The sequence below is a fragment of the Rhinolophus sinicus genome, chromosome 9 (genome assembly GCF_057876585.1).
Source record: "Rhinolophus sinicus isolate RSI-liver-muscle chromosome 9, RSI-T2T, whole genome shotgun sequence".
Classification (NCBI taxonomy): Eukaryota; Metazoa; Chordata; class Mammalia; order Chiroptera; family Rhinolophidae; genus Rhinolophus; species Rhinolophus sinicus.
Window position 1 is genome coordinate 2,838,593 of NC_142509.1, and position 15,189 is coordinate 2,853,781.

Genomic DNA, 15,189 nt, shown 5'->3' on the forward strand with positions numbered 1-15,189 from the left:
CTGCGAATCTGTGTCTGGGGAACCACAGTTCTCAGAACTGCAAATATTCTGTTCTTTTGATCTGACACGCTACTGTTCTGATACTAGCACTGGGCAGGTGGGGTTGGGGTGAGTTCCGGCAGGGGTGGGGGGCGGCTAGTGTCAGTGCCTAATTTCCGTTCTCTCTGGCAGTGAGGGCTTAAAGCACCATTTTCAGCTTTCTTCCCTCAGTCTTTGCTCCGTGTCCTCTGCTGTGAACTCTGGGTTCAGCCGTGTTATATGCTATCCCCTCAGTCCTGTGGACCATCAACGGAGCCCTAGCAGTCCGAGTTCTTCCGTCTTCCACAGCTGAGGTAGTTCCGGGATGCAGTGAGCTCTGAGCACTGAGCTAGGTCTGTGTCCTGTGCCTGCGTGGCCCCGTCTCCACACTTCTCCCTTTCCTCTCCCACTGCTTGCATAATTTGCCTACCTTTAGGGTAATTCAGTAGTGAGCCTCTTCATCTTTCCTGTCTGCTGTGCAGGGAGTCCTTTGTGGAGTGATAGTTGTATAACATGTTAATTATAGTTGTAAATTCCAGGGGAGATTTCCAGAGGCTCACCTTATACTGCCATTTTGGTGATGTCCACATTGGCCCTTTAATCAAATCATCTATGGAAAGTTCATACAACTTGGGTCTTGATTTGAGATGCATATCTGCTAATATCAAAACTTAAGCTGACTCATTTTCCCTCTCTCCAAACCGGCAGCCTCAGCAAAAGAGAAGAATAAGAAGGGGAAGACTATCTCCCTAATAGACTTTCTGGCTGAGGATGGAGCGACTGGTGGAGGAAGCTCCTATGTCCTCAAATCAGTCAGCTGGGCTGATGAAACAGATGACCTGGAAGGAGATGTTTCAACTACTTTTCACAATAATGATGATGATGTGTATAGGGCACCTCTAAATGACCGTTTCATCCTGCCCACTGTTCCACAGGCTGCTTGTGAACCCAGTATTGAAAGGAGCCATCTTTCCAAATCATCACCCTGCTTTTCTAGGGAACCTGCCCTATGATGTGACAGAAGACTCCATTAAGGAATTCTTTAGAGGATCAAATATCAGTGCAGTGCATTCACCAGGTGAATCCAGCAATCCAGAGAGGTTGAAAGGTTTTGGTTATGTTGAGTTTGAGGATGTGGATTTCTTGTTCAGTGCCCTCAGCCTCAGTGAAGAGTCTCTAGGTAATAGAATTCAAGTGGACATTGCTGATCAAGCACAGGGTAAAGACAGGGATGATCATTCTTTTGGCCAAGATAGAAATTGGGATTCTGATAAAACAGATACAGACTGGAGGGCCCGTCCTGTCACAGACAGCTTTGATGACTTCTCACCTAGAAGAGGGGATGATAGCTTTGGTGACAAGTATCGAGATCCTTATGATTCAGACCGATACTGTGATGGGTATTGGGATAGTTACCATTATGGTCCACGCCGGGATATGGATCGATATGGGGACCGTGATCGCTATGATGACAGGGACAGCAGAGACTATGATACAGGCTATGATTCCAGGATAGGCAGTGGCAGAAGAGCATTTGGTAGTGGGTGCCGGAAAGATGATGACTAGAGAGGAGGTGGGGACTGCTGTGAAGACAGATATGACAGACATGATGATCGGTCATGGAGCACCAGAGATGATTACTCTCTGGATGATTACAGGCGTGATGATAGTGGTCCCCCTCAAAGACCCAAACTGAATTGAAAGCCTCAGAGCACTCTTAAGGAAGATGATTCCTCTGCTAGCATCTCCTAGTCCAGTCAAGCAGCCTCAATCTTTGGAGGGACAAAGCCTGTTGACACAGCTTCTAGAGAACTAGAAGTAGAGGAACGGCTACAGAAGGAACAGGAGAAATTGTAGCATCAGCTGGATGAGCCAAAACTAGAACGACGGCCTCCTGAATGACACCCAAGCCGGCAAAGTGAAGAAATTCCGGGACGCAAAGTGTCATAGACAGGAAGTGAGTCACAGACTGGGACCAAAGTCACCTCTGGCAGAAGGAAGTCAGATCAGGATGCATAAAGAAGACAGAGTGAGAAGTCTCTAGAAAATGAAACACTCAATAAGGAAGAAGACTCTCACTCTCCAACTTCTAAGCCTCCCAAACCTGAACAGCCTCTGAAGGTAATGCTAGCTCCTCCACTAAAGGAGAATGCTTGGGTGAAGTGAAGTTCTAACCCTCCTGCTGGATCTCAGAGCTCAGACACAGAGTAGCAATCCCCGACGAGTGGTGGCGGGAAAGCAGTTTCAGCTCAACCATCAGAGGAAGGACCAGGAAGGAAAGCAGATGAAACTAAAGTGGATGGGGTGAGTGTTCCAAAAGGCCAAAAGTGAGAACTCCAGCCATGGGCCAGGAGATGGAGGGAACAAAGACCACTGGAAGGAGTCAGATAAGAAAGATGGTAAAAAGGATAAAGACTCCGGATCCTGAAGAAAATCCAGCTTCCAAGTTCACTTCTGCAAACAAGTATGCTGCTCTCTCCATTGTTGGTGAAGATGAAAACGAGGGAGAAGATTACACAGAATAGACCTCTACATCCTATGCTTTCTCAGAGTCTCTCTCCACCCTGGAACATTTGAGAGCAAATCAAACTGCTATCCAGACGAGACAAAATAAAACTCACCATCTCCTGAAGACCTTTCTTAAATAAAAAACAAACAAACAAACAAAACTGAAATGAAATGAAATTCTTTTGCATGCTGCTGCAGCCTTTAAAGTATTGAACTAACTGGAAAATCACCAATGTAGCCAGAGAGAAAGGGACATATTTTAACAGAAAAGTTGTGCATTTTTATGACACATGCGATTGACTGTCATTAGTACCTAGGGGCCTCCATTTAGCAAAGTGGCAGTGACAGTGATGCAATGTCTGGAATTTGGTTGGACAGTAGGGCAAGAACGATGGAGTAGATTTCTACCTCTAATTCCTATTGTCCTAATGTGGCACACATGCATCCTCAAATGTTATCTGGATAAATTCTCCATCCTCGGTTGTTTTTGTCTCCAGGAGGCTGCCAGCCCCTCTTATTTAATTCTGAGTTACAGGGGCCAGCCTAGGGGGAATTCCTTCATTTTTACCCACCAGGGGAGTAGCTAGGAATGAGTCTACAGGCCACTAAAGAATAGGACTGCTTGGTGACCAAAATAAGTGGGAAAATAGTGGTTTGAAAAGGAGCTTTGGGGAGGTGATGAATTATTTTGCAGCAGTAATAGGGGAAAATGGTATGACCTCCAATGAATACATGGTTACTTCCTGGAACAGGAAGCACTTTAGGGGTTGTGGGAATTCCCAAGCCTCTTATGTGTCCTGGTTTCACCCTTTCTTAAACACTGTCTTTTCTGAAATTTCAAATATATCTATATTCTGTTGAAATCTTGAGGCTTTAAAAATTTAGACTCTAGTTGTCATGTTAAGTTCCTCATGCTACTCTTTCCTGTTACCTCCCAAAAAGCAGCTTCTGTTTAAGCTACATACCCGATCTAGCATTTTGTGTCAGCTTCTGGGAGCTGCCAAATGAGGAACCACTGTTTTTCTCAAGCAAATTTTGGCTCCTTCATATCTTTTGACTCCTAGTCTCTTGCCCTTGCTTCTTTGACGCCTTTTACACCTCAGAGAACCCCAGAATTAACGATCTTAGGTGAGTGAGGATGGATAAATAAAGAGTTAAATTGGGAGCCTTTCTTATGACCTTGATTGGGATTTTTGGTTGGGACTTTTTTTTTTTTTTTTCAAGTTTCTTTTTCTCCATTGAAATCCCACACCAATGTTTGGATTCATAATGTGGCCTAAACCAATGTGTGGTTTTGTTTTGGTTTTTCAGCTTCCCTTGAGAAAATAAATGATAATGGAGAGAACTATTTAACAAGGTCCTGGTTTTTCTTGCAACACAATAGCTTAATTTGCCTGCTTTTATGTGCACCTTTGTACTGTCAGCTCAGTAGATGGCATCCTTATGGGCAATATTGGTACCTACAGAGAAATGACACCTTGGTCTGTTGTTTGTAAGCCCTTCTCCCATTGTCCTAGGTTAGACCCTGTTCAGCCATGCAGGGGTGTTGGTTTATGAGTGCTGCAGCAGTGGGCATAATGAATCATTGATCCAGTGGACACAAAAGACATACCAAGTGAAATAACTTTAAATAACTGGCTTGGATAGGTAGTAGGTAGGACGTGGCTTTTAGAAAGAGACACCTAAGGTTGTAAAGTTTTATTTTTATTTTTTTTTTCCATTTGTATATGGTGAAAAGGTAAGGATTGCCCTCTTCATGTCTACTTCCTAATAGTTGTATCAAAAAAGTATTTTCCCCCCACTCCCCTACCCTGTCTCCCATTAAAACAGAAACAGGGATTTATGTCCCACTCCTTTATACATGTAAAATTTGTACAAAAATATCTCTTATGAAAATGATTTGTAATCTGTAGACTTAATACCTGGGAGATGTCTTGAAATGTGACTCCCATCCTTTGGGTTGTGGGTTTTTTGTTTTCTCCAAATAAATCTGATCTTTAAAGTTAAAAACAAAACAAAACAAACAAATAAAAACTTAAGCTGAGTTAGAAATAAACCCTCACATATATGGTCACTTATTTTTATTTTTATTTTTTTCCTTTTTTTTTAAATTAAATTTATTGGGGTGACAATTGTTAGTAAAATTACATAGAATTCAGGTGTACAATTCTGTATTACATCATCTATAAATCCCATTGTGTGATCATCACCCAGAGTCAGTTCTCCTTCCATCACCATATATTCGATCCCCCTTACCCTCATCTCCCACCCCCCACCCCCCACCACTTATTTTTCAATAAGACTGTCAAGACCACTAAATGGGGAAAGGGCAATCTTTCAACAAATGGTGTTGGGGAATACTGATATCCACATGCAAAAGAATGAAGTTGGACTCTTACCTTACACCATACATAAAAATTAACCCCAAATGGAGCAAAGACCTAATGTACGAGCTAAAACTATAAAACATTGTGGAGATAGAGCCCCAAAGAGCAATTTCCAGGCTCTCGGCCTCATATGGAGGGGTGCTGGCTCGGGTAGTGGATGGCCGTCGGCTGTGGCTGGTTGGCCATCGGCTGTGGCCAGTTAGCCAATTGGCAGCTAATATAACTGCTGCGGCTACGGAGGAGAGCCGAGGAGAGCCGAGGAGAGTGGAGGAGAGTCGTGGGTTGGTTGGCAGAAAAACAGACAGCAGGTCGCACATCCAGTGAACCCAGCCTCCAGTGAGACCATAGTGGTATGACTCCCCTACCTATGGCTCCGTGGGTCTTCCTTTTTGGCCTCACCATATCCTGCGTTCTTGTGTGGGGAGCGGGAGCACAGACCCCGCAGGCCGCCTCGCCCGACAAATGGTGCAGCGAGCAGGGTCTCCCGCACGACAACACTTAAAAGAAAACATGGGAGAAAAGTTTTACGAGATTAACTTTGGCAATGATTTCTTAGATATGATACCCAAAGCACAAGCAACAACAAAAATAAATTGGACTACATAAAATTTTCAAAATTATGCATCAAAGCACACTATCAACAAAGTGTAAAAACAACCTATGAAATAGAAAAAAATACTTGCAAATAATATATCTGATAGGGTGTTAATATCTAGAATATATAAAGAACTCTTACAATTCAACAATAGCAACAACAAAAAACATTTTTTTTAAATGGACACTGGAATTGCATCATCATTTCTCCAAAGAAGATATACAATTGGCCAATAAGCATATGAAAAGATGCTGAATATCACTAGTCATACTAGTCATTAGGGAAATAAAAATCAAACCATAATGAGAATTGTACACCTGAAATCTATGTAACTTTACTAACAACTGTCACCCCAATAAACTTTAATTAAAAAAATAAAATAACATAAACCAAAAAAAAAAAAAAAAAAACATAATGAGATACCACTTCACACCCATTAGGGTTATTATTAAACAAACAAACAAAATCCTCAGAAAACAAAAGAGAAAATAACAAATAATGGCAAGGATGTGAGTGAATTGGAATCATTATACACTGCTAGAAGGATGCAAAATGATGCAGCCACTATGAAATAATATGGTTATTCCTCCAAAAATTAAAAATAAAGTTACCATATGACCCAACAATTCTACTTTGGGATATGTATCCAAATGAAGTGAAAGTAGAAACTTGAACAGATATTCATATGTTCATGTTCATAGCAGCATTATTCACAATAGCCAAAAGGTGGAAACAAGTCGTGTCTATCAACAGATGCATGGATAAACAAAATGACATAAAATCAGATATTATTCAGCCTTAAAAAGAAAGAAATTGTGACACATGTTACAACATGGATGAATGTAGAAGAAATTATTTAAGTGAAATAAACCAGGCACAAAAGGACAACTACTGTATCATTTCACTTATATTAGATACCTGAGAAGTCAAATTCATAGAGCAGAAAAACATGGTTGCCAAGCCCTGGAGGAGGGGAAAATCGGCAGTTATTATTTAGTGGATGTAAAGTTTTAGTTGCAGAACACAAAAAAGTTCTAGAAATGGATGGGAATGATGGTTTGACAACAATGTGAATGTATTGACTGTCACAGAACTGTACACTTAAAAATGGTAATAATTGTAAACATATATATTTTACCATAATTTTAGAAATTTTTTTTAAAAAGCAGACATATCCCTGCTATTATCACCCTATTGTTTTATAGGCTGGGTGCATGAACACACTGAAGAATCTAGTAAATTATTTTAATTCAGTTTAATTATGTTAAGTAAGGCAGAAAGAAAAGAATCCATTTGCGGCCACCATGCTGGAGGTCCACAGCAAAGCTCAACATAGAACCCAGGGGAACTGGCTGCCAGCCCTGTGCAAAAGCCCTAAGGGTTGTGCCATTTCCCAGTGAAAAGCAAGTAGACACTTGAAAGGAGACTGAGCAGTCTGATTTGCTGATCACAGACTAGCCCCAGGGAGAAGACACCTGTGATGTGACTCGGTCATTGCTTCTCCTCTGATTGCTGAGTTCCTGGACTTCCTATGCTCCTTAAAAGTTATAATTCTATGAACAAAAAGGGATAAACTCATCTGGCTATAATTCAGGACTGAAAAGAAAGCTTCACTTTCACCCTACCCAGCAAGCCTCCTTCCTTTCCATCTTCTTTCTCCACCCAAGAAATTCAAAAACTGCTCTGTCAGAGATTTATTTCCTCCTCATCACCATCGCCTAATGAAGCACAGCTGCGTGTGCGGCCCATCGAGAACGTGAGAGGGGGGAAGGGCTACGACATTCCTGAGAAACTCAAGCTCTTAAATTTACTACTCTTCCATTTGCCAAAGGAAGTTTTCAGTTAAATCAGAAGGTCAGCAAAGTCTTCCTGTAACATGCCAGATAGTAAATATTTTAGGTTTTGCAGACTATTGCTCTCTCTCACAATTCAATTTTGCTCTTGTAGTAGAAAAGTGGCATTGACAATATGTAAGTGGAGATGTCTGTATTTCAATAAAACTTGCTGTGTAGAAATTAAAATTTGAATTTTATATAATTATAATGTGTCAGATATTATTAATTTTTGCAACTATTTGAAAATATGATGTGGGGACAGAGCCAGGAGTGCAGTTTCCAGGCTCTCGGCCTCACATGGAAAGGTGCTGGCTCAGATAGCAAATGGCCATCAACTGTGATTGGATGGCCATCATCTATGGCTAGTTGGCCGTCAGCTGTAACCAGTGAGCCATTGGCCACTAATATAACTGCTGTGGCTACATTAGCAGCAAATGGGGGCTAGCAAGAAGATGGTGGCTGAGGTAGCAAGAGCGGATTGCAGAGAGGCGGATGCCGCCAGTGAGAATGTAGTGGTATGACTCCCCTATCTATGACTCCATGGGTGGTCCTTTTTGGCCTCACCATATCCTGTGTTCTTATGTGGGGAGCAGGAGCTGAGACCCCACATGACATCCTACGTGACACATGGCGCAGTGAGCAGGGTGCGGTGCTGGCCAAAGCTCCCCGAAGGGCAGTGCAGCAGTTTGTGCGTATGAACACTCAGTCTCAGGAAGAACAGGAGGAGCAGCTGCTGGACAGCTGGACCCCCGTGGAGGGGTGGGAAGATGTGGACAGTTCCCCAACCAGCATAGGCCAGAGAAAGTGAAGTTCGTTGCGGCCCTGTGGGCTGGGAAGTACTTGCTGAGACCCTCACCCCCAGGTTGGGGAGGACTTGGAGACCTCACTCTGCGGAGAGGGCACATATTGTGAGGCTAACGCACAGCCCTGGCGAACGACTGTGGACTATGGGAAATTGCCTTCCATCCCTAATTTAATGGACCGCTTGACTGTTTGCTTGGGAACGTACCACCATGCAGTGAAACCAATGGATGTTTGCTTTTGTGTCTCGACCGGCAGCCGAGAATATGTGAGAGGCCCTGGCTGTGTCCAGGGGGTCTGGCTGTGCCCAGAGACAGTGGCAGTGCCTGAGAGGCCCTGACTGTGTTCAGGGAGACTGGTGGTACCTAAGAAGCCCAGGAAGTCTGGCTGTGCCCAGAAGGACTGGTGGTTCCCTGAGAAACCCTGGTTGTGCCCAGAGATCCTGGCTGTGTCCAGGATATGGCACTCACCTCCAGACTTCTCGCACAGGGCCCCTTGTGGAAGACCCTTGTCGCGTAGATTGTGAAGAGAGATCCTGTATGGGTAGAGAGTGGGCACAGAGCCAGGAGTACAGTTTCCAGGCTCTCGGCCTCACATGGAAAGGTGCTGGCTCAGGTAGTAAATGGCCATCAACTGTGATTGGATGGCCATCAGCTGTGGCTAGTTGGCCATCAGCTGTAACCAGTGAACCATTGGTCACTAATATAACTGCTGTGGCTATGCTAGCAGCAAATGGGGTCTAGCAAGAAGATGGTGGCTGAGGTAGCAAGAGCGGATTGCAGAGAGGCAGATGCTGCTAGTGAGAATATAGTGGTCTGACTCCCCTATCTATGGCTCCGTGGGTGTTCCTTTTTGGCCTCACCATGTCCTACATTCTTATGTAGGGAGCGGGACAAGAGACTCCGCGTGACTCCCTGAATGACATGTGAAAACCATTCTTAGCTTGTGGGACATACAAAAAAACAGGAAGTTGGCCATATATGGACAATGCTGTGTTGTTTCCTTACCCCTAGTTTAAATACTTTTAATTGACCTACTTAAAAAATTAATATAGCTCACTTGTTCTTGAGAGGAAAAGAATGAATATTTATGAATAATTTGTACAACAAGATTTAGCATAGCATAGTAGTTAAGAACATAGATTGTGGGAACAGAATGGTTGGGTTTAAATCCCAGCTTCTGCCACTCACAAGCTTGAGGAATTTACTTAAATGTTCTGAGTTCATGTCTCCCTCATCTACAAACTGAAGCTTACTGAAACAGAACCTATCTAACAAGGTTGTATGGATGAAATGAATCAATATATGTTAAGTGCTTAGATCAGTGCCTTGTGCCTTCTAAATGTTAGCTGTTTTCTACTGCATGCCAGGACTCGTATTGGGTCCTTTCATTCCATTGTCTCATTTAATCCTGCCAAATGGGTATTATGACCACTGGATAAATAAACAAATTTGAGGTAGTTAGGAAACTTGCTCAAGGTTAAAGCAAAAGGGTGGTTCCAACCCAGGGTATTTGCTGAAGTGAAAGGCTCTTACCTTTCACTTAAACCATGCTGCCTCATTGCTCCCTTCAAAGATTTTTTTTTTTTTTTCAGCTCTTGATGCTATTAACCACATATTTACTGATGAATCTACTTTCTTGGTTCCATGATTCTTCTTCTGTTCATTCTACTCCTGTTTTCTCTGCTGTTCTCAAGTGTGCCTCTTTCTCTATGTCCAAAATGTTGGCATTCCCATTGCTCTGGTTCAGAACCACTACTTTTTTGTCCTCTACAAAACTCCTCTAGTGTCTCATTCACAGCTGTGGCTTTAATTACGAACAATCACCTTTGGTAAATGAGTCCCATAGCTGTTTCTCTAGTCATGACTTATCTTGCCAGCTTTAATTATATATGTGCTGGACTCTTAGATGTTTGCAGAGAGAAACATGACAGATAGACCGTAACTTAGACTTATCTAACTTCACATTCCAGCATTGTCATTTATTCACTTTGGGATCTTGGGAGCATTATATAGTCTCTCTGATCCTAGGTTTAGACGTCAATGACATGGAGACAATAATAAGAACCACCAAAGAGAGGTGTTATAAAGACAAAATAAATGATGGGCATAATTAAATTAAGAGGGCTATTCATTCATTTATTAATTTGTTCAATTAATGTCTATTGAACACCTAGTGTGTTCTACTAGTTGCATATTAAGTGGTAGATGATATTACTAAAGCTCTAAATCTTCTTACTTTGTTATCTCTCCCTCCAAATGTGCTCTTCTCTATTTTTGTTATTTGCCTATCTTTCAGTCTTCTAGGTTTAAGCCCATAGTTCTTAATAATGCTACCTTCTCTTACCCCATCTATTCCAAATATCAAGTCTAGTTTCTCCTTTCCTTTCTTTCTTTTCCTATTGTTACCATCATAGGACTAAGCCCAGATTATCTCAAACCTGGCTTCATCTTTCATGAGAATCACCAAGTTTTGACTTTATTTCAATTGGAAATGAGCATCCAGGAGGGTTTTTGAATAGAGAAGGAAAAGTATCAAAGTAGTACTTTCTGAAGCTTAATTTGTGCTCCACAGGAATTAGAGTGAGCAGAGGAAAGTAAGTAGACAAGGGAGGAGTTCTAAAAATTTAAATATAAAGACTTCATCAAAATGGCAGCTTGAGGTGAGCCTCTGGAAATCTCACCTGGAATTTACAACAAATTGAAAAACCAGGAGACATCATTAAAATGGCGGCATGAGGTGAGCCTCTGGAAATCTTCCCTGGAATTTACAACAAATTCAACAACTATAACTCCACAAAGGACTCCCTACACAGCAGACAGGCAAGATGAAGACTCTCACCACTGAATTCACCTAAAGGTGGGCAAATTGCGTGAGCTGGGGAGGAGGGAAGGGAGAAGTGTGGAGACGGAGACGGAGATGCACGGGCGCAGGACGCAGACCTAGCTCAGTGCTCCGAGCTCACTGCATCCCGGAACTACAGCAGCTGTGGGAGAGGGAAGAACTCAGACTGCTAGGGCTCTGCTTATGGCCCACAGGGCTGAGGGGACAGCATATAACACGGCTGAAACCAACACTCACAGCACAGACCTCGGAGCAAGGAATGAGGGAAGAAGGCTGCAAATGGTGGTTTAAGCCCTGACTGGTGCAGAGAACGGAAGCCTTCTGTACTGAGATTAGAAACCCCCTCCCTACCTGCCCAGAGCTCGCCCCGCTCACACCTGCCCAGTGCTAGAAGCTGAATAGTAGCAGTGTCATATCAAAAGAACAGAACATTTGCAATTCTGAGAACTGTGGTCCACAGGCACAGATATGTAGCCCAACTGGTTCCTGCAAAGGGGAGGGAGCTGTGGAAGCAGGACAGGCTGTGGTGGTGGTCGCTGCAATTGCTCTGGGCCAATTCTCACAACTCGCCCCACACCTGTTCCCACCTATCTGGGAAGATTCCTGCAGGAGTAAACAGAACTGCTGAAACAGACGGGCTCTGGATCTGGGACAGGAAGAGTTTTGGAATTTCAAAAGCTCTCCGCATCCACACAGGGATGTGATGCTCTATGGCCCAGGTGAACTGTTAACAGAGGAGAAGCCCACCTTCCAGGGAATCCCCCCATTGTGTGAGAAGCTGGAATAGTGCAGAGAAAACATAACACGACAGTGTGAGAGAGAGGAAAAGGCTGCAGTCAGAGAGAAAATAAAACATTCTACCAACAAGTACTGGAAAACAAAAGAAAGACCTCTTCCTATAAACCTGTTGCAGAACCCACGCTGTAAATGTCTAGGAAGAGAAATAATAAATCATTAATTGCCATGAATAACCAATGCAACAAGACAGCTCAGAAAGGGAAAAGTCTCCAGAAAAAGAACTTAAAGATATGGAAATATGTGGCTTGAATGATGGAGAATTCAAGACGGCAGTTCTGAAAAAACTCAACGAGATGCAAGAAAGCACAGAAAGGCAGTTTAATGAACTCAGAAACACAATCAAAGAACAACATTAACATTTTACGAAAGAAATTGAAATTTAAAAAAAAGAACCAAACAGAATTTCTGGAGATTAAGAATTCAACAGAAGGGCTGGCCCGGTGGCTCGGGCAGTTGGAGCTCCATGCTCCTAGCTCCGAGGGCTGCCGGTTCGGTTCCCACATGGGCCAGTGGGCTCTCAACTGCAGGGTTGCCAGTTCAACTCCTCGAGTCCCGCAGGGGATGGTGGGCTCTGCCTCCTGCAGCTAAGGTTGAACATGGCACCTTGTGCTGAGCTGCCTCCCGGATGGCTCAGTTGGTTGGAGCACGGGCTCTCAACCACAAGGTTGACAGTTCAATTCCTCGATTCCCGCAAGGGATGGTGGGCAGCGCCCCCTGCAACTAAAATTGAACGCGGCACCTTGGGCTGAGCTGCCACTGAGCTCCCGGATGGCTCAGTTGGTTGGAGTGCATCCTCTCAACCACAAGGTTGCCGGTTTGACTCCCGCAGGGGATGGTGGGCTGTGCCCCCTGTGGCTAGCAATGGCAACTGGACCTGGAGCTGAGCTGTGCCCTCCACAACTAAGACTGAAAGAACAACAACTTGAAGCTGAACAGCACCCTCCACAACTGAGATTGAAAGGACAACGGCTTGACTTGGGAAAAAAAAAAAAAAAAAGAATTCAACAGAAGAAATGAAGAATGAAATAGCCAGCTTAGGTAGTAGAGTTGAGCAGATGGAGGAAAGAATCAGTAACATCGAAAATAGAAAACTGGAAATGACACAGATGGAAGAAAAAAGAGACTTGAGACTTAAAAGAAATGCCAGAGGGTAAAGGGGGTGGGGGTTGGGGGGTGGGAGATGAGGGTAAGGGGGATCGAATATATCGTGATGGAAGAACTCACTCTGGGTGGTGAACACACAATGGGATTTATAGATGATGTAATACAGAATTGTACACCTGAAATCTATGTAATTTTACTAACAATTGTCACCCCAATAAATTTAATAAAATAAAATTTAAAAAAATAGAATTAAATTTTAAAAAAAAGAAATGAAAGAACCCTACGAGAACTTTCTGTCTCCATCAGAAAGAGCAATATAAGAATAATGGGCATACCAGAATGACAAGAAAGAGAGAAGGGAACAGAGAGTATATTCAAACAAATAGTCGATGAGAACTTCCCAAACTTGTGGAAAGAACTGGATGCTCGAATCCAAGAAGCAAATGCAACACCTAATTACCAAAACCCAAACAGGCCTTCTCCAAGGCACATTGTATTGAAGCTGTCTAAAATCAACGACAAAGAAAGAATCCTCAAGGCAGCCAGGGAAAAGAAGATGGCAAACTACAAAGGAAAGCCCATTAGATTATCATCAGATTTCTCAGCAGAAGCTCTCCAAGCCAGGAGGGAGTGGAACCAAATATACGAACTATTGAAAGACAGAAATTATGAGCAAAGAATAATATACCCAGCAAAGATATCCTTTAGATATGACAGAAGATTAAGATCTTTCCAGATATGGAGAAGTTGAGGGAATTTTCTAACACAAAATCTGCACTACAAGAAATACTAAAGGAGGATATTCGACCTCAATAAACAGGGACAATTTGTGGCAACCAAAACATAAAAAGGGGGAGAGTAAATGCCGGAGCTGGAACATGGGAATGGAAACATTGTCAACCCAATAAATTAAAAAAGAAAAAAAAAAGAAAAAAAGAAAATTAGGCATGCTGAAGAAAATAGAATACTCTAAATATCAAACTTTTTTTTTTACATAAACTTGAAGGTAACAACTCAAAAAAAAAATCAAGAACTGAAATGTATACTGTAATAAAAAAAAAAGAAACACAGGGAAACATCATAGAATACCACCACTCAGAAATAATAGTAAATATCAAAAAGGCAAAAAAACAATGGAAACACAGCATTATGAGAAAACTAAAGATAGAATGATTGGAAATCCTCACATATCAATAATCACCCTAAATGTAAATGGACTGAACTCACCAATAAAAAGTCACAGAGTAGCAGAGTGGATGAAAAAACTAAACCCAACCATATGCTGTCTCCAACGGACACAGCTCAGCTACAAGGACAAGCATTGACTCAAAGTGAAAGGATGGAAATTGACACGCCAAGCAAATGGTATCCAGAGAAAATCAGATGTAGCTATACTGATATCAGATGAAACAGACTTCAGGGTGAAAAAGATAACAAGAGACAAAGATGGACATTTCATAATGATAAAGGGGACTATACCACAAGAAGACATAATAGTCATCAATATTTATGCCCCCAATCAGGGAGCACCGAAATATACCAAGCAACTACTAACAGAACTAAAGGGACAAATTGACCAAAACACAATTATACTAGGGGACTTAAATACATCATTGACAGCTATGGATAGATCATTGAAAAATAAAATAAATAATGAAATAGCAGCCTTAAATGACACATTAGATGAAATGGACATAATTGATATTTAGAGAGCACTTCATCCTAAAACATCAGACTATACATTTTTTTCTAGTGTACATGGAACATTCTCAAGGATAGACCACATTTTGGGACATAAACCTAACCTCAGCAAATGTAAGAAGATTGAAATCATACCAAGCATATTCTCTGATCACAAGGCTTTGAAATTGGATATCAACTGCAATAATAAAGAAGGAAAAACCACAAATACGTGGAGATTAAACAACATACTTTTAAAAAATGACAGGGTCATAGACGAAAATAGAGGAAAGATCAAAAGATAATAGAAACAAATAAGAATGAAAATGAATCCTACCAAATTTTTCGGGATACAGTTTTAAGAGGGAAACTTATATGATTACAGTCCCATCTCAAGAAACAAGAAAAATCCCAAATAAATAACCTCACGTTACACCTTAAAGAACTAGAAAGAAAAAGAACTTAGAGAAAAAGAAGAACAAATAAACTGTAGGTCAGCAGAGGAAAGGAATTAATAAAAATCAGAGCAGAACTAAATGAAATAGAGAACAAAAAGACAACAGAAAAAATTAATGTGACAAAGAACTGGTTCTTTGAAAATATTAACAAAATTGACAAA

At 42.0% G+C, this 15,189-nt stretch overlaps 1 protein-coding gene and 1 pseudogene across 2 annotated transcripts in view; one reads left to right on the forward strand and one right to left on the reverse strand.

The window, feature by feature from the left end:
• The first annotated feature begins 713 nt into the window (after positions 1-713).
• On the forward strand, positions 714-4,270 carry LOC109439262 (eukaryotic translation initiation factor 4B pseudogene; annotated as a pseudogene).
• A 562-nt stretch (positions 4,271-4,832) lies between these two features.
• The window catches only part of LOC148757269 (uncharacterized), a 496,442-nt gene continuing 486,085 nt past the window's right edge, over positions 4,833-15,189 (reverse strand). Inside the window, exons 3-4 of one of the 2 annotated variants that reach the window (XM_088800794.1) lie at positions 6,427-6,471; positions 4,833-5,410 (exon numbers count right to left, since the gene is read on the reverse strand). In XM_088800794.1, the coding sequence (XP_088656920.1) occupies positions 5,040-5,410; positions 6,427-6,471 (416 nt within the window). In that variant the 3' untranslated portion in view covers positions 4,833-5,039. The remainder of the gene's footprint in view (positions 5,411-6,426; positions 6,472-15,189) is intronic. The other variant, XR_016022345.1, reaches the window with a different exon arrangement.